A 20865-nucleotide genomic window follows, 5' to 3' on the forward strand; every position below is an offset into this window, starting at 1 on the left:
ATTTCATTTTATTGCAATATGGCAAAACTAACCCATAACTTGTTGATACAGGCAAAAATAAAGAGTAAATAGTTCACTCATACTCTTCGTTTAAAACGGGAATCTTTATCGCATTTTAAAATAACTGTCTTTTAATTATTGAGAAATATGTTTCTGGTGCTCTCTAGGTATGGCTTTAGCTAAATCTTAACGGTCAGTTAAAACGAATTTAAAATGAATTCTTAAGATAGACAGCACGCCATTACAAGACATAAAATTACACTGCAGTGTAAATTTGGAGATGCTCCTTATTAATGTGCAAAAATTTTAATGGAGCATCATAAGCTACAGCATACAGCTTTAAATAGCTATAATGAATGTAAACAATCGTAACAAAACTGATAATTTAAGGATTATCATATTCCTCCAAGGAAAAGTTGGCCAATGGACTGCCCATTTTCTCTGGTATTGTCGAATCTTTCTCTGGGCAATCATAAAATTGGTTATGTTTAATTATGTACTCGTGGAACGAGTTGTGTTTATTTGGTTAATTTACGTCCGAAGCTGTGTTTATACAGGCATTTGTCAAATCTATTTGAAGATCCCTCAAATATTTAAGTTTATCATCTTTCTATAAAAAGGTAAATAATGTACATACAAACCTGAACATTGTACACCAGCATCTTCATAATGTTTACAATTATGCAATCCCCATCCTCTATGTGAACAACTCGAAATATTACTTTCATTTCCTACACATTGAACGTCGTCTAACCATATTCTTCCACTGCCATGTGGAACATTACGTCCTATTAAAGCCCTGCCAGCATAGTCATAACCAAGTTGTCGACAAACAACTTTAGCATCGTTTAAATCCCAGCCATCATCACAAATTGTTCCCCATTCTCCATTGTAAAATACTTCTACACGACCTTTGCCAATAGAACTTTCTGGTCCCCGAAGTCTAACAGAGTTGATAACTGATAAAAAAAGAAAATCAAGAGATAATGCAAAACATAGAAGTCTCAACTCCGAAATATTCTAAGTTACATGTATACATATAAAGTATCCTAATATGTTAGATGCCATTGTAAAATCTTCTTAGGCGAAATTAATGAATTAAATTAGTAACAAAAAATTGATAAAAAAACTTACATGAGTACAATATCAAAACGTTTTAGACAAGTAGACACTATTTGACTTTCATGAGTCTAAATAATTTTTATTTAGATCAGTCCTCATTTCTTTTTGTAATATAAATATCTTATTAACACTTTAACTTGCGAATGTTCCCATTAGTTTTCCATTCAATCATTTGATTTTATTGCCATATGGCAACACTGACCCATAACTTGTTGAAACAAGCAAAAAAGTAAAAAGTAAATTGTTCACATAGACTCTTCGCTTACAACGTGGAAAACTATATCGTATTTTTAAAATAACTGTCTTTTTAATTATTCAGAAATACGTTTCAGGTGCTCTCTAGGCATGGCTTTAGATGAACCTTAACGGTCAGCTAAAAACAAATTAAAAATGAATTCTTAAGATAGACAGCACGACATTAAAGACATAAAATTACACTCAGTGTTAATTTGAGATGCTTCTGTTAAATATGATAAAAAAAATTTTAATAACCTTTAGAAGCTACAGCCTACAGCTTTAAAAAGTATAATAAAGTAAACAATCGTAAAAAAACAGATAATTTAAGGATTATTACATTCCTCCACGGAAAATTTGGTCAATGGACTGCCCTTTTTCTCGAGTATTATCGAATCTTTCTATGGGCAATCATAATATAGGTTATGTTTAATTATGTCCTCGTGGAACGAGTTGTGTTTATATGGTTAATTTACGCCCGAAGCTGTGTTTATACTTAAGGAATTTGTCAATATTGTTTCAGTATTTGAAAATCATATTAAATGTTTCGATTAATCATTGAGGATCCTTCAAATAATTCAGTTTATTATCTTTGTAAATAAATGTAAATAATGTAGAAACAAACCTGAACATTGTATACCAGCATCTTCATCATGTGTACAATTATGTGATCCCCATCCACTATGTGAACAACTCGAAATATTATTTTCATTTCCTACACAACGAACTTCGTCTAACCATATTCTTCCACTGCCATGTGGAACATTACCTCCTAGTAAAGCCCTGCCAGCATAGTCATAACCAAGTTGTCGACAAACAACTTTAGCATCGTTTAAATCCCAGCCATCATCACAAATTGTTCCCCATTCTCCATTGTAAAATATATCCACACGACCTCTGCCAATAGAACTTTCTGGTCCCCAAAGTCTAACAGAGTTGTTAACTGATAAAAAAAGAAAATAAAGAGATATTGCCAAACATAGAAGTCTTCACTCCAAAATATTCTAAGTTACATGTTTATATATAAAGTATCCTGTTATGTTAGGTGCCATTGTAAAATATTCTTGTGCGAAATTAATCATTTAAATTAGTAACAAAAATTTGATAAAAAAACTTACATAAGTACAATATCAAAACGTTTTGGACCATCAGACACACTATTTGACTTTCATGAGTCGAAAAAACTTTTATTTAGACCAGTCCTCATTTCTTTATGTAATATAAGTAAGTTCTTAACCGGTTAACTTGCGAACTTTCCCCTTTGGTTTCCCATTCAATCATTTCATTATATTGCAATATGTAAAAACTACCCCATAACTTGTTGATCCAGGCAAAAAATAAAGTGTAAATAGTTCACTCATACTCTTCGTTTAAAACGTGGGAATCTTTATCGCATTTTATAAATAACTGTCTTTTTAATTATTGAGAAGTATGTTTCTGGTGCTCTCTAGGTATGGCTTTAGCTAAATCTTAACGGTCAGTTAAAACGAATTTAAAATGAATTCTTAAGATAGACAGCACGCCATTACAAGACATAAAATTACACTGCAGTGTAAATTTGGAGATGCTCCTTATTAATGTGCAAAAAAATTTTAATGGAGCATCATAAGCTACAGCATACAGCTTTAAATAGCTATAATGAATGTAAACAATCGTAACAAAACTGATAATTTAAGGATTATCATATTCCTCCAAGGAAAAGTTGGCCAATGGACTGCCCAATTTCTCTGTTAATGTGGCATCATTCTCTGGGCATTCATAAAATTGGTTATGTTTAATTATGTACTCGTGAAACGAGTTGTGTTTATTTGGTTAATTTATGTCCGAAGCTGTGTTTATACTTAAGGCATTTGGCAATATCTGTTTCAGTATTATTAAATCATATTAAATCTTAAGTTCATCATTGAGGATCCCCCAAATAATTCAGTTTATCATCTTTGTACAAAAAAGTAAATAATGTACAAACAAACCTGAACATTGTACACCAACATCTTCATCATGTCCACAATTATGTGATCCCCATCCTCTATGTGAGCAACTCGAAATAATATTTTCATTTCCTTCACAAGAAACTTCATCCAACCATATTGTTCCACTGCCATAAGGAACTTTACCTCCTAGTAAAGCCTTGACACCATTGTCATAACCAAGTTGTCGACAAACAACTGTAGCATCGTTTATATCCCAGCCATCATCACAAATTGTTCCCCATTCTCCATTGTAAAATACTTCTACACGACCTTTGCCAATAGAAATTTCTGGTCCCCGAAGTCTAACAGAGTTAATAACTGATAAAAAGAGAAAATAAAGAGATATTGCAAAACATAGAATTCTGAACTCCGAAATATTCTAAGTTACATGTATATATATAAAGTATTATAATATGTTAGATGCCATTGTAAAATCTTCTAAGGCGAAATTAATGAATTGAATTAGTAACAAAAAATTGATGAAAAATATTACATGAGTACAATATCAAAACGTTTTAGACAAGTAGACACTGTTTGACTTTCATGAGTCTAAATAATTTTTTATTTAGATCAGTCCTCATTTCTTTTTGTAATATAAATATCTTATTAACACTTTAAATTGCGAATTCTCCCATTAGTTTTCCATTCAATCATTTGATTTTATTGCCATATGGCAACACTGCCCCATAACTTGTTGAAACAAGCAAAAAATAAAAGTAAATTGTTCACATATACTCTTCGCTTACAACGTGGAAAACTATATCGTATTTTTAAAATAACAGTCTTTTTACTTATTCATAAATACGTTTTTGGTGCTCTCTAGGCATGGCTTTAAGCTGAACCTTAACGGTTAGTTAAAAATAAATTAAAAATAAATTGTTAAGATAGACAGCACGACATTAAAAGACATAAAATTACACTGCAGCGTTAATTTGGAGATGCTCCTTTTTAATATGCAAAAAAATTCTAATGGAGCTATATAAGCTAAAGCCTGCAGCTTTAAAAAGCCATAATTAATGTAAAAATCGTAACAAAACAAACAATATAAGGATTATCACATTTCTCCACGGTAAATTTGTTCAATAGGCGGTCCTTTTTCTCTGGTATTACTTCATCTTTTTATGGGCATAGATATACTAGGTTATGTTTAATTATGTCCTTGTGGAACAAGTTGTGTTTGTTTAGTTATAAATCCATACCCTGGCACGAGTTACATTCTCCTGAGTATCCTTTCATACACGTGCAGTTTAATGATCCATTAATTTTACGATAGTAAGTGTTTGGTCCACATAAAGGAAGTCGAAAAGTGTTTGTTGCTATATAGAATAATAAAATTAAAAATAAAATCAACTATGGATTTAAAAAGAAAACATGTTCTTTCTCAAAGAACACAATTTGTCATTCAGTATCCACTATGACGTACCCAGCTAGGAAATTTGTGATGTATTGTTGGTATCTTTGGTGTTCACGAATATCGTAAAAACAAAACAATTAAATAAATGTTGAAAATTTACAGAGTATTAACAGATTTGCTGGCTGTTCGGGATACTATAAAGGATGTATCTAAAGAAGTTAGATAATTAAAAAATGTTCAGGAAATTGTCAATTCATCAATATTTCTAACAAAATGTGCCAAAGCTCATGTATTTTGGCATTGTCTTGTCTTGATTATTTAAAAGTAAAATGAATTAAGATTTAATCTCGAAAACCATGAGAGTACTTCGTAATTGCCTCACTTTGAACTGCATGCAGAAAGAAAATGAAAACTTTCAATCTAGTTTAATCCAAAGATTTAAAAGTTTGAACTCTGTTTTGCAATGTACTAAATATTTAGAAGATTTGATAAATATTAAGCTCACTGCACAACATGCTCAAATTGAACGTTTTTGTCTTTCATTCTATTTTCATGAATTTTTTTCTTATTTAAAATTGATTACAAGCCAGAGTGATTTTCGAAATGATGTAAGAAACAATAAAGATATAAATTTAACACTCAACAAATTTGGCAAGAATAGACAAACGGCAAAAACATCCAGATTAGACACTTTGCACTTTGAACTTAATGTTAATCAAATTTTCTATAATTTTGGAAGGAAGAACAACCGTTTAATAAGGCATTGTAACTTTACACTTTTTAACGTCTTTCAATTTTAAGTACATTAGCGTGAGAGTTTTTGCAAGTCTTAGTTTGTTATGTCAAATAAGTAAATATTTAACTACCGTTTGAGTCAGGAGTGATACTGTGCATAGCTACAGCCAAATCAAGATAACCGTTGTTTACAGGAAGAAAATATTTACGCCTCGTACGTTGATCTGTTGTGTTATGGACACTAACGACACTTCGTCCGACACTATTTATGATATAAATGAAATCTTTAAATACTGCCATGGGACCTCCTGAAGTTCCAAAATCAATTACATCATGGGAGTAGTAATCACAAGAAAAAACATTTCCGTTTGAAACTCGCCAATAAATCTTCTCTTTAGCCATGTCAAGCGTTAGATCATGTGCTATTGATTGAAGTGAAACTGAAAAAATATCATGTTTATTCGCAGTCATGCTCCATAACCATAAGAAAACTTCAGTACTTTCTGCCAAGAATAGATACCTTAATAAAAACATTTGTTTTGTACATTAGTTTTCTCTATACGTAATGAAATACATAAACAATAAACAGGCTAATATATACATAAAAGGAAAGATAGATTTTTTCAATTTAGACAAAGATGTTGTCAAAGTATTCAGAACTACTTTCATATATAGACGGTTTAATGGAACATATTCATGAAATTTGATAATATAGCAACATAAAGCTATTGTAGCTAACAGGAAAAGATCAACTGTTTTTAAGATTCTCTTGATTAGACTAGCTGCAAAAACTGCTTGAACACTATGGCCCTTACTTTATCGAAAATGTTTGATGCAACTGGCAGTTTTGATTATCATCGCAGCTTATTGCATTCTCTTATACATTTCTTAAATATATTTCTCATTTGAGTAACAGTAAAGTCCATGTCTTCTTGTCGTTCATTTCACCTTGCCCCGAAGTCTTTAAAAACTTTCTCGTATATACTTACGTTCTTTTGGTTTTTTGTGTTCGTGAAAATTAATTTTTTCTTGTAATATGATAAAAATTAATGCCCAACATAAAGTTTTAATTAGAGCCATAGAAATAGACCAAAAGTTGTAAAATGGAATTTATACCGACGTTTCGTCCTAACTCAAGACATATTCAGTCAAATTATAATTTATAATGAGATGTTAAAACAAGATATTGTATTTACAAAAGGTGTTAAATTATGTATTAAGGAGGCGGTGCAAAATGGAATACATGATAAAGAAGTTGTGAAGTAAAATATAAAATATACTGACCATAAGAGAGGTTAAGTGCAACGGAACTTTCTTGAACGATGAGTGAAGACTTGTATTTATTAATTAGAAGGCTCTCATGAATGGAGAGTTCATAGGAATCGTTAGAAGAGGAAATATTTTTAAATTTGTAAATTAATTAAAACATATTCAGAAAGTTCTCGCTTCACAGGCTTTTCAGACAATTTCTTTTTAATCTCTAAAGTGATTATTATCTTCAGATTCATCATCAGTTGAGCAACTACAGATCTAACGTTTGCATCAATTACACTAAGAAACACTGCATGAACTAAAGGTATTGGAGCGATTTTCCAATCCCGTGATTTGATTGGATGTGTGATTGGATTTATTACAGGGTAGTGTGCAGACACTTAATTTGCAACTCTTGACTTTTCAATATACTCCGCCATTCAATGCAAGTTAAAAGAAGGCTTGAAAAACTATAAACTTGATGTACTGATTTTTTTCTAAATTGCCACATTTTTTGAAAACTAAAATTCTTTTTTATATTTTTGATGTAACTACGTGGGAATGTGCGCAGTTTTTTTATCTTCAATAAAAAACGAAAGGTTGAAGTTTTTGACGTTCACCACCTTCGTGAATTTTTTGTAAAACTTTATTGCTATTTCGTATTGAGATTGTTGCACAGTATATGAAAGGGCACAGCAAAGCAACAAACAATGCTCCCAATCTGTTGAAATCTTTTGTGTAGGGCATATCTTATTAAGCATATGATTACCATGGAGGTGTCAAGCAAATTGCATTTTCTGCTAAAGAAAAGCGCTCTTAGGTGGCCAGCCGAAGCCAGTAATCTTATTAAATGTACAACACCAAGTTGCACAGTGAAGTTGGACTACTTTTTTGTTTTTGGTTGTGGCAAACCAATATTCTGTGAGTATTTGACCAAAGTTTCATCGGTAAAGTAATTATTTAATATTTTATTGCTGTTTCTATCGGTCTGTTTTATTTTATTTAACGACTTCATCAATTATAAACATTGATCCCTCCGTTGTTACATATTTCTCAAAGCTTTTTGTTTGCTCAACATAAATATCGCTGTCGATTTTTGCAATTTCAGGATCTGCATGTTATTTTCTACTGCATGTGTGCTGTATAATCACACGAGCTGAGCTCATCCTTTCAGTTGGTTTGAAATGCCTCATAGTCACGCAATAAAATATTGCTGGCCAAATCCAGTTGATTTTATTGAAAAGCCGTCGAAATATATGACGTTTGTTTCTTTATACACAAAAAAATACTTAATATTTGCTCCCTTGGGTAAAAGCGAGTTTTGATTTCCCTCGAAAATCAATATTTTTTTTTATTCTTGTACCTCTAAATAACAGGCCATGATACGGACTTCAAAAATTCAACTTTTCTATTAAATTAAAATGCCGTCTCTAATAATAAAAACTCTTACCTTACTTAAGAAAACCCTCCAATAGATTGACATTGATTACGCTTACAAGTAAATAAAAAAATTTCAATATCGCCTTACCCATGTTTTGAGTCAAATGCAATGCTGGAAAATTGTAAGCCTGGTTGAAGCCTCATAACACTTGTAATTTTCTTTTCCAAATGAATTTGGTAGATAATGTTCGTGTCGTCAATGTAAAAGATACGACGACCAATCCAGTCAACTGTAATATCATGAACAGAAACATTTTTCGCAAAAACTTCGTTTCTAGTTAAGTCAAAATTTCCCCGTTTGATGTCTTTGTCATCAATGTAGTAAAGTACATTCTCAACTACATCAATTTCTATGTCATTATATTTTGATGCATGGTCAAATTTATTCTTACTGGATCCATTAATAGTGCTGACATGAATATCTCCAGTAATAGAATCGACAGAGTATACTTTATCGAAGCTCATAATAATCAAATATGGCTTTGGATAAACATCTAAATAAATAATAAAAAACTATAAGTAACAACGATGCGAGTGGATTAAAAAAAATGCAAATTTTTATAGACTTTACGATCATAAAATTTTGTGAAAGACCAGAATAAGTATTTTTAGAAAGAATTTTTCACTGTAGAAATATTACTAATAACTGAAATTAGATTGGCTGCATAACTTCTACCTATTATTGTTGAATATTGTTTTTGGTGCTATGAACAAGAAACTATGAAAATTTGTCAAATTCAATCAATATACCTTTGTAGAAACACATTTCTGTTTGCATTTGCATCATTTCTTTGTTGTATTGTTTTACTTCCTTGCATGCAGTTGTGTTATCGTCATTGCCATTTTTATCAACGCAAGTTTCCATCCATTCTTTTACGTTGTCTTTTAATGTCTCTAAGCTTTTCTTGCAGATTGATATGTCGTCATTACCATTTACTATTTGTACACTAATAGACAGGATTATGAGAGTCCCAAGATGGTGGGCGATCTTTTGCTGCTACTGCAAGTCGATTTTGGAACAGTTTACCTCTTACTATGCGTAAACTTTCATCAGCTACACTTTTTAAAAAGAAACTTTATGATAAAGCTAATTCAGATATGCTCATAGAATAATTTATTATTTAGTTTTTTAGTATTTTTAGTCTTGTGTAATTCTGGTTTTTAAATTGTAATTAATCTCGTAGTTTGTTAGTTTGAGGGCCACAAGTTTTTCACACTTGTTGTGTCACGTGTTACCCTCTTTTAATAAAGTTTAATCAATCAATCAACCAAGAAACACTTTTGTTGAGCTTGATATCATCTTTATTTTCTATTTATTAGAAGGTGGACGATTACTAATTTCTTTAAAGCTTTCGTAGTGAAACATTTACTTTATTTATGAAAGGCTTATCATCAATATAATCATATAATCAGTTTGTTTGTCACTTTTTGGGGGATGTATAAATCAAGTATTGATTTCTATAATTATGTAACATTTTAACTTCCTTCTCCAAAAAGTATTTTTACGTTTGCTTTCAGAAAATTGATGATGATTGAATATTGTTGCAATAGATTAGGCAAATTGTTCATTATAACGACTCATGCTTACAACAATTCATATAAGTAGGTTCTACCAGCATAGAAAGTTTTGTGAATAAATAGATATAAGGTTTCTAGGAAACGAAAGCATAGAAAGAAATAATACATTTTAATGTCCACTATAAGGAAATGACGCAAATTATGAAATTCACCAAGAGCAGTTTACAAAAAATTTAAAATCGGTTGATTTCAAATTTGCTTATGCTAACTCAGTTTACCAGATGAATGGGAAAAACGTATTGTTAACTAAGCCAGCAAAATTAAATGCAAAATAGTCTGTTGCTTAGTGTTTAATAGACTCGTTTGTCTCTGTAACTACATGCCGTCTAGTTACAGAAAGGGAGGCCCTTTAAGCAATACATGATATTCTGCTTTACAACATCTGTTAGTTGTATAAAGAAGTTCGACTCTCCTAATTATATAAGTTCTGAGTTAAATGAAATTTATGAGCAGTTTAACAGAGCTGCTAAAGTAAAGAAAGTCTAAAAAGCTAAATAGAGGAATGTAACTTTGCAGTATTAAAAAATTCCTACTTGTTCAAATATTTTGTTTCAATATTCTTGCAAAATTGAATGATTGTTGCAGAAGAAGCAAGAAACATAGAACAAACAAGAACAAACAAGAGCCAAGAAATGTATCATTTGCTCTGCATGTACTTCTTGCTCTTTATAATGACTTCGGTATTGATGTTTGATGATGATTTGCGCCATTTTAATTTGTTGATTTATGTACCTCTCTTTCTTTAACATTTCCTTCAATCATAAATTACCGGTTTAATGTTCAATCAAGTATTCTTTATCTCACATGCATTCAAGTTTTAGCTTACTATTTCCTATGGCGAATCAATGTAATTATGATTTAATACATTTCCAGACATTCCTAAATATCAATTAGTACAACTTGATCGTTGGTTGTGATTAATCAATTCGTTTTTGTTTTCATCATAAGGATAAATATGAAATGATAAAGAGATTTGCGAAACGGTAAAATTTTTTAAAGAATTTTAGACTAGTCAATTTACCAAATGGCAGCTATGTATATATGATGCATGGCTGTGCTACTCTAAACTACAGAAAATGTTTAAAAAAACATACAAAAGTGCTTCTTAATGCTTTAAGTATTTTATAAGATAAATATTGTGTTAGATTATCTGTTGGATTACGTATAAATATGACTATGATAAATGAAATGTATGGTCTTGATAAGGAAGTTTAATCCATAAGAGCTATTGTTCTTAAATTATGTGATAAGCTCTGAATTTTAGGTTTTCTTTATGTTTTCTTTGCTTACCATTGAAGAGGCAATTTGGCTATCAATGAAATTTCTCCTTTGAATTCTTGCGAGTTATTTTCAATCCTTCTCAAACAGCAGCTTAGACAAAATATAACTGAAGTAGAAATTGTCTTGTCCTAAAATGATAGTAATATTGGCTTTTTGAATTTTGATATCAACACAAGACAAGTGTTTTTCTGTGGACGGGGACACAAATTTTGATGACTTTTCGTTATCTTTGGGATGAAGAGCCATAATTTCAGACATTTAGTGTCATAAAAAATATGCAACAAAAATATTGTTTCAACAATTCCAAGAAATACTATTTACATTGAAAAAAACAGACCAAATTATTTTATTCCTTGTAACAACACCCCGGGAAAAAAGATGTTTATGTTGACGTTATTCAAATTGGTCAACTATGTCAAGTGTCTCTATCAACTAAAAGAAAAATGTGCACAGCAGATGTTAGTGTCTGCTCATAGATAAGATACTATAAATTAAAAAAAGGAATATTGTCTATAAGCAACTTTTGTTCAATTTTTAGAGTTCATTATAATATGTTTTGCCCCTTTTCTACTTAACCTTACATGAAACTTTCTAAAGTACATTAATTTCAAACAATGCTAGTTTCTTAGGAAATTGTCTTTATACATGAACTATATACGGGACGGGGACACAAATTTTGATGATTTTTAATTATGTTTTGGATAGAGAGCCATAATATCAGAAATTTAGTGTTAGAAAAAATATGCAACAAAAATACTGCTTCAACAATTCGAAGAATTACCATTTGCATTGAAAACAACAGACCAAATTACTTTAATTCCTAATAACAACACCACGGGAAAAATATGTTTATGTTGACGTTATTCAAATTGGTCAACTATTTCAAGTGTCTCTATAAACTAAAAGAAAAATGTGCACTTTACATGTTAGTTTCCGTTTATAGATAAAATAATATGAAGCCAAAAAAGGAGTATTGTCTCTAAGCAATTTTTGTTCAATTTTTATAGCTCATTATAATATGATTTAACCCCTTTTACCTAACTTAGCATGAAACTTTTCAAAGTACATCAAATTCAAACAAGGCTAGTTTCTTAGGTAATTATCACTATACGTCACATTTCACATGATTTTAATTTCTAATGTTTTTGTCAAATTTAGTTCATTTCAACGTATCAATTCCCTTTCCTCTCTCAAAATGCAGAAAATAAGGACAAAAAAGACACATTAATTGTTGCGACCCCCCTCCGTAAACATTTTCACAACAAAATTTACGACTTACATTTTCATAAGTTGCAATCCTCATACAGGTAAGTTTTCGTTTTCACCGAATGCATAAAAGCAAAGTTTCTGCACATGCTTTTTTATTTTTCTATCATAAATTGTGGCGTACTACGTATGTTTGTATCTTATTAACTGCGACATTGTGACATTGCTGCGACACGAAGATTTGAGGTGTGGCTGAAGGAAAGTCGAACAGAGCATATCTTGTGAAAATTATAGGATAAAATTTATTTGAGGTTAAACTAAGTTGCTTTACTGAAGAAAAGACTGCACAGATGTACGTAAGTTTCTCTTGATATTATGCATTGTAAAGTTAAAATTAATAGGGTTACAATGTCAGTTTAAATGTGTATAAATTTTTAGTTTTTGTTAGCTGTTCCAAATGAGAAAGACGACGGAGGCCTAAATGGCTGAAATTGCTGTCGGAGGATCGAGTAAACATCGTCTTCGTAAATAGAATAAAATAAAGATCAACTTTCTGTGAGCCATAAAATAAGTTTTTAACGTAAACTCACATTGTAACAAAAATGATGTGGCGTCTATCAATAACAACGTTTTACAACAACAAAATGTTTTATTTGTTCATCAAAGAAAGTCGTAATTCAAAACACTAATATTAACACCAAACATACCGATGCTTTCCTGTTTTTTATATGAAACGCAACATACTTTTCTATGTAATCTTCAATTTATGAAATTATTTACCAAAGTTTACAAATATTTTTAAAAATAATTTCCTGACGCTAAAAAGACCTTATCCACCGTGGATAGAGAGTATAAAGGAACAGTCAGGGGTCGGTCACACCAATCACAACCCATGAAATGGAGCAAAGTTTGTTTTGATTCATTTTATTAGCAATATGAAGAAAAGACCTGGTAGCAAAGTTTTTCTGGAATGTAGTACAGTACTAATATTATCACTATTTCATAGAGGACTATGAAGACAACTGGTAGATGTTATTGTCAAAATGACCATAATGACATTATGAAGTTGTATATTCTAGATAATTTTTATGTAGCCGGGTAAGCTTGCAACATATGTTATAAAATCTAGAAAGACCAACTTACCGAAACATTTCTTTTTAGATTTGAAACAATGTATCCATTCGAGCATAGGCTTTCGTATGATCCTGGGATATTTACGCACGAGTGTTCTTTGCCACACAAAGAAGAGTGACATTCGTCGGTATCTAATGTTTTACGACAAAAAAGGTTTTAAAATTTGTACATTAAATAAACAACTTTATGTCTAATATAAAAATGTTTTTAAGGTGAACATGAAATTTTTCATTTCATTTGTTGTTTTTGAATATTTCTTAATTGATTTTGTGATATATTAAAGAACATACATGATTGTCTTAAATTTTGATATTTGATTTGAACTAATCAACTTTTAAAACTTCAATTAAACTCTGTATCTAATGGACTTTTTGTATAAAAACCCTTTCCTGAATCATACAGACTACGCTTGTTTTTGAAGTGTGAGCAAGTGGCGACAAAAAGTAGCCAAAATTGAAGTTTTTTACATGATACTTGAGTGAGTGGGAAAATCACGACTTCTATAAGTGGAGACAAATCTACGCTGACCACTGAAACTAGTTGCTGGTTACCATATCGAGCTAGTTATTTGTTAAATTAAGAATGTAACATGTTGAGTGCGATGTAAATGAGACATTTAATGATAATTCCAATATTTCACATGTTACATACAAACACAAATAATAGTTTCAAAGTCAATGGAAATTTCTGATCAACGTTAACAGAATCAATTAATTAACGATCATTTAGGGTACATGAAGGATGAGTGCTTGACAAGCAGTACTAGTACTAGTGCAAATAAAATTAGTTAAATATGGCAATAGGATTGTTAAGGTAACAGCTAAGGTATAAATCATAACTAGTACCTACATAGCTAATAGGACTAAGAAGTATCACGTGTACGAACGATGATTGCTATTTTGATTTACTCTCGTCAATAAAAGACATATGAAAAACAACTTAGCCGTTAAAAACAATAAGATTATCTGGGAAAAACTCTTATATCAGATGCATATCAATTTTTATATCCTTTCTTTGCATGGAATCAATAATTTTTGGGCCTGTTAATTCAAGATGCTGACTTAACTTTGCAAAAAAAATGCATAGACTAAAATAATTTTCTTAAATCATCATCATCATCATCATATCTTGTCGCGCCAGGGGCGATCCAAACTCGGGCTGGAAGTTTGGAAGTGTTGCGCGTGTTGTAGCAATCAGTCGAAATCAGGGACGGCACGTGAAGCCTTGCTACTTGTCCCCATTATCTTAAATTATAGCGTATCATCCAGACTAAATACTTTCGAAAATTTATTTACTAAACAATCCTTCGAGAAAAATTTTTTTACAAGAAGTTGCATGAACCATATTTGATCCAGAAAAAACAGCTGGAAAAGATACTAGCTTCGCCAGACATGAACGTTTGCAAAAACTGCGATGCCTAAATGGGCTGAATTCAAATTTTGAGGAAAGTAAGGCCTCAATCATTACAAGCCTTTAAAACAAAGAGCACAACAACAAAGAACTGATGCTATTTCATGGCTATTGCATAAAGAGGTGTTATAAAACGACCAAACGAAAAAATTTACAAAAAAATTGAAAAGGTGATTCAAAATCAAATAAAAGTAACTTTTGGAAATGTTGCATCGTACCATAGATTATGACAAATATGTTCAATCAAGCCTTATTCTTTTCATTATCAAATTTATTGTTTTCTAAGTAAGTCAACAAAGACAAACCAATAAACAGGACTATAAACAAGCAGGTTGGCTACGCACAGGAATCTAGAACGTTGACTGCATTGGAGGAGGGGGGAATGTTCATCTGTTTAGTTCTGCCAGACTGATTTTTTGTTTGTTAATGATTATAATTTTTAATGAAATCACTCGGAAAGAGCTAAATACATGAATATTCACAAACGTTCTTGTTTCGTTCCTGTCTATACCGGTGAATTTCCAGTCTCTTTTTAACTGCATGTTTTTCTCTTGGCAATGGTAAGGCTGTTTTTTTATGATTTTTCTCTCTTGAACATTTTTCTAAAAATTCTGATTAATAAGGTCCCTTCTTTGTCTTTAAACGATTTTTGATAGTTTCTGCTGTTATGTTATATTTAAGGTTTTTGAGATGTCTAATCCTGAACAATTTGCACTGACGTCGGCTGCAACTTTGAAACTTATATTTCTGTAAATCTTATTCCCGATTTGACAATTTTTTTAAAAAATGCGTTTGAAATTTATTTTACTTTTCATGAGTAGTTAAACGTACTTGTCGTCATGTTTAGAATCTTTATTCTTACCATACAATTCTGCTTATTTGGTTAGTCAAATACTGAGTTGAGTTATCATTAACAAGTGAAATAAGTAATTATGTATCATAACTATGATAATTATTCAATCGTATTTTGTATTCATGAACATAACTTGAATCTAAGAATCGGGGTATGTCTCACCTAATGTGCTATGCATTAGTACGTGACCAGCTAAGAATTCTTTTAAATCGGAATGGCCAAAAAAATTTGGAATTTTATTATTGCGTCAGAGCAGGCTCATTAAAAATTTATATAAGTTTAAATGAGCTTCCTTTATAACGTTACGTACAACTATACTAACTATTCTAAACGTATAACTATAGTAAACATATAACTCTCAATTATTTTTGGTATTAAAGAGAACCCCACTTGACGCATTTCACGTCATTATTGAATAAACGAATCTAAGTACAAGCTAAGAAACACTTTTGGCTGTTTTATTTCTTATTTTGGTTGAATATTAGGTTTGCATTTTTTCAGATTGGCCAAATTCTTGGTACAACATTAATATTGATTCAGGTGATAATACGTAATGATACGTCCTTGGGTAAAACTATTCTTAACGTCATCATTCATGAATCTACACTCATGTCGAGATCGGGGAAAGACAGTGTGTTGCTTCTAGGCGTGCAAAACCCACTCGTATTTCGTAAAGAAGGCGATAATTCCAAGCCTGTCAGTTTTTTAATCAGGGTAAAAAGTGCAGAAAATACCGAAGAACTTCTCACCAAAATGAAGCCGTTGTAAATTTGTGATGATTACATAAATATGCGGTTGATCATGTCATCAAGCTCAGTAGAGAAGTACTTGACAGAGTAGTGGTGATGATTTTGTCGATTCTTAATGGAGGTATGATTAGAAAAGAAAGATTTGTAGCTACCTGGTAGCTACTTGGTGAAGTTTTGTAGAATACTAAGGGTTTTTAAAAGAGTGATAATATTTTACTGTAAGACTAAATGGCAACATCTCAAAAATGGAACCCTGAGTTGAGCAAACAGAGCTTACAAAGTCTGGACGATCACGAATATGGAACTTTTGCTCACTTATATACTTCATATATATATATATATATTGCTGAACTCTTGAAAAGCTTTTGTAGCTCTGTTTTACATACCTTTATTAAAACCTATGGTAAATATCCATTCTTTCACACTGTGCTAGTGAATTTATTTTGTGACAGTTGTTGTGACTCGCGTTGCTGCTGAAAAAATTATTTATAACATTCAATGAAAACTTCTACATTGCAAGAATCTACAAAAACTACAAGTAAGCACATGCTGATACACGTTATTTACATATAAAGGACGCTACATTGTTGGTTGATAATAATCTATCATGAGATTAAGTTCACAATGATAGGGTGACATTATTAAACAAATTACTACACTTTCCTTATTTCATTATAAAGACGTGGCTTGGCAAACACTTACATTACACTTATACATACGGCAGTGTCATTTTGGCTACATAGAAAATGTTGAAAATGATCTATTTTACCTTTACTTTTTGTTATTGTAAATGTATTTACTAAGTTATCTTCGTTGGCAATTAATTAAGTTCATTTGTCCGCGCTACCTGCACTTTGCTTCTAATAAAATGATTTTTAATTTCTATATGTTTAAACGTTGTTTTTTTTTGAAAAGCTTGGTTCTTCCTGATATTAATGCTCCCTGGTTGTGTGCTTTGATTTTCGCGCCACTGTTCTTTTCCACTATGCTTAAATCACTGCACCCAAGCTAAAGTTGTACACTCTGTTTTACATGCAGAAAGTAAAACCATTTGCTTTTTCCTATTCTTTGAGGATATCAGAGATCCTTCTTTTGATATTTGAAAATCATTTCTAACACGACCCTATCTAAATGTTTACTCGTTTTCTTCTTGTGAAATATTTGGTAAGTTGCCTTTGCTTGCAGAGTAACTTAAGCTCATTAAGCCGCGTTGTATTTCGCTTCTATTAAAATGATATTTGATTTCCATGTGTGTCTAGACCTTTTTATGAAAAGTTGCGTCCTTTAAATTGCTAATTTTACTGGTCCCTGGTTATTTGCATTGATTTTTGAGTTTCTGTTTCCTTCCACTATGCCTAAATTGCAACATAATTGTTATAAAAATTTGCACTCTGCTTCACAAATAGAAAGTAAAACCATTTAAATATTTCAACAAGGCTCCATCTACAAACATAAAGTATACTTAAGGGTCTGGGAGTGATTGCCTAAACCTTTCCACGGTCAAGTAATTATTTAATGTTTCATTCCAGTTTCAGCCGCTTTGTTTGAGACCACACAGGGGCTTACAAGGTATTTAATTTGTGAACAAACTTTTCTCGGTTCTTAATCCTATAATTTAAATAACCCTTAACTTGCTCAAAATAAACATCCCTGTCATCTAAATATGCCGATAGCAGTATAGATATCTTGACAGAAGGTCCACTCGTGTCGGAGCCTTTAATGATCGTGTCCCTCACATTTATGAAGCAATTTCTAAGAAGACACGCCTTCCAGAAAGATACTTCCGCTAGATCGCAATACAAAATATAGATGTTTTTACAAATATATTGATTTGCACTAAAAAAGCTTGGAACCTTATCTTATTCGAAAGATGATAATTCTTTATAAACATTGATAACTTATGGTAATCACCAAAACTAACTCGGTTGATCCGCCTCTAAATAAGAATTTGCTACGTAATTTAATCTATAACGTTAATCAACTGCACGCTTACTGGTAATAGCAGTTATGCTATGCTGGCTGGCTTATTTTCGACTTTAGATGGGTACCTTCCTGTGTTCTCAACTTGATCGTAAACCTTTGCCCTCCAATTTTTTAGTTTCTTGCTCTGAATTGCAACAGGTTTATAGTACAAAGTGATGGACATAATTCATTATCCGTTTTAATTTTGTCAATGACAAATTTATCGACTCCATCAAAAATTTTACCTTACTCGCTCTATTTTCGTGGTTTCTTAGTGATATACTAGGTAAGCTGGACTCCTCTTATCACATTCCGCAAAAATGCCTCTTTTACCTCTTGGCTCGAGCTTTCTGGGATTCTGTATGTGTTAGCAAAAACACATTGAACCGAACCATGCATTTTAGTAAGAATAGACTTAAATCTCGTTAGAGCCTCACTTGCAATTATTTCAATTCTATTATTGCTACACCTGTTTGCAATATATGCAGATGCCATTACTGCACAAGTTGACAACAACTTTGGTAATTTTAATTCTACTGGTAACCATCTGGCCATATTGAATAAATTTGACCAGTCTCTCTCTTCCCATTTTGGTAAGGCGAATAACTCTCAATAAACAATGTCTCTTGCATGATTAGACTATTACTTAAAGAAATTTGAACTCATATCCTGCAAATTCTCCTAAATTATCACTTTTGATAAATTTTAGTTTTCCTTTGGTTGCAATTTCAGCAAGAAATTCAATAAGCATTTCTTGACATCATATATTCGAACAAAGAATATTTAGCTACATAACCCACGGTTGTTAATTGTCCCATTTCACAACTAAATCTGGGCTAGAACTCAAAGGCCAAAACAAACTGCTATGAAATGAAAACATTGACACAATACAAAAATTACGAAATAATCCGATAAGACCTTCACAAATCAGCTCAAAAAATTAGACGAATCTGATTTTAATACATTACATTCACTTGATTATTTTCCTGTTCTTTCCAAGTTAATCTTGATGATAAGTATTCAATAGAGGTTGAGAAAGGCATTAACTTGAAGAAATCTTTTCTTAATGTTAAGACATATCAAAATGTAGATCCAGGTGGTAATGATGCTTCAATGTTTTCAAATAATACATGTCTCGGTACTTGTTGAAAAAGATCAAAATGATTTGATTTCATAAGACATAAAACAAAACAAAAAAATTTTCTGTGATGTATTTCAGAGTAAATTACACACAATAAAATTCTCTTCTTTGCATATCCTACGTGTCACGTTGAAATATTTGACATTTTAATGCTTTTATCTCAGGTAACTTAAATATTAGGGTATGGTATTTTGAAAAATGAGGTAGAGAATATTTGATTACAAAAACATTTATTTATTGTTTTTGAAAATTTCTAAGATCCCATTTTAAACTTGTACGAAATTTTTCATCAACAAAACCTCACAAAAGAAGCAAACATACTTGTAAGTGCTCTTCCTCAATGTAAGAAAACGAAAAAGATAGAAAAGAGTTATTACAAATCGACGCAACTTATCATGTAACTTAATGTAGTTTTAGTACGTTCATCAAAAATATTACGGCGAAACAAATTTTGCACTTTGTTTTATTTGACTATTTTTTAGCCTGTGTTCAGGCATATACCATCTAACTCAATATAGGCAAGATAACACTTCCAGGAAGTTATGTAGCTATGTGTGTAACACACCGTCGTTGACGCTAGGTTGTTACTACTCAGCGACATGTTTGCCAGGTTACCAATGGTAGTCGTTATAACACATAGAACTAAAATACATGGAGCGCTACCTAAAGCTAATAATTGAAGCGAAAAGCCCAAATCTTACACCAGATAGGCGAGATTTTACCCCAGACACGCGTGCTTAGTGTTTTGAGACTCTCGCACGGAGTAATAATTGACTTCACAAGCGTGTCTGGTGTAAAATCTCGCGTTTCTGGGGTAAAATTACGGCTTCAAAAAATTATTAAGGTTTTGTATTACAAGTAGCACTCCATGTATTTTAGTTAAATGTTATAACACCATCTGCAATCATGTCGCTATGTCGTTATGTTGTCGAGGTGTAAGGACCTAACGACGAAGATTAAAAGGTTTGATTAAATTATAAGTGTTCTTTCTTAAAAATGGGTAAAAAGTCGTTAAACTCTTTACTTAGGCATAATGAAATGAAAATGTCTCATGTTTTGATCTAGGATAGTAAATGTAGTCTATTGTAAACAGATTCTGTGAAAATCATTGACGTTTTAGCATTTCGTAAATATTTACTCTAATAAAGCAAGGATGTTATTTACAAATGAAGTAATTCATACACAAATTAATAAATAAAAGATGTTTACTGCATGTGTTTGCACAGGCTTATGCAATCCGAGGATACCTTTGGGAGAACTCAAGAGCAGATCAGTGTAAGCCCGAGACCGAATGTCTAGGGTTGCACATGCTCAGAATTTTACCCAGACACACTTGCAAAGCCAGTGCAAACACGAAAAACATTTTTTTAAAAATAACAATAATGCGAAACAAAAAACCGTTATAATATTCTTTTAACGTGTAGTCATGATTAATTTGCAAATTC

General features: G+C 31.5%; 1 protein-coding gene across 1 annotated transcript in view; it reads right to left on the minus strand.

The window, feature by feature from the left end:
• LOC124457347 (deleted in malignant brain tumors 1 protein-like) overlaps positions 1–20865 on the minus strand; it is a gene marked incomplete at its 3' end in the record, with an annotated part of 30440 nt that overhangs the window by 4631 nt on the left and 4944 nt on the right. The window contains exons 3-4 of the mRNA XM_047007615.1: positions 3327–3644; positions 642–959 (exon numbers count right to left, since the gene is read on the minus strand). Coding sequence (XP_046863571.1) covers positions 642–959; positions 3327–3644 — 636 coding nt within the window. The remainder of the gene's footprint in view (positions 1–641; positions 960–3326; positions 3645–20865) is intronic.

Source organism: Xenia sp. Carnegie-2017, unplaced genomic scaffold (genome assembly GCF_021976095.1).
Source record: "Xenia sp. Carnegie-2017 unplaced genomic scaffold, XeniaSp_v1 HiC_scaffold_6, whole genome shotgun sequence".
In the NCBI taxonomy this organism is placed as follows: domain Eukaryota; kingdom Metazoa; phylum Cnidaria; class Anthozoa; order Malacalcyonacea; family Xeniidae; genus Xenia; species Xenia sp. Carnegie-2017.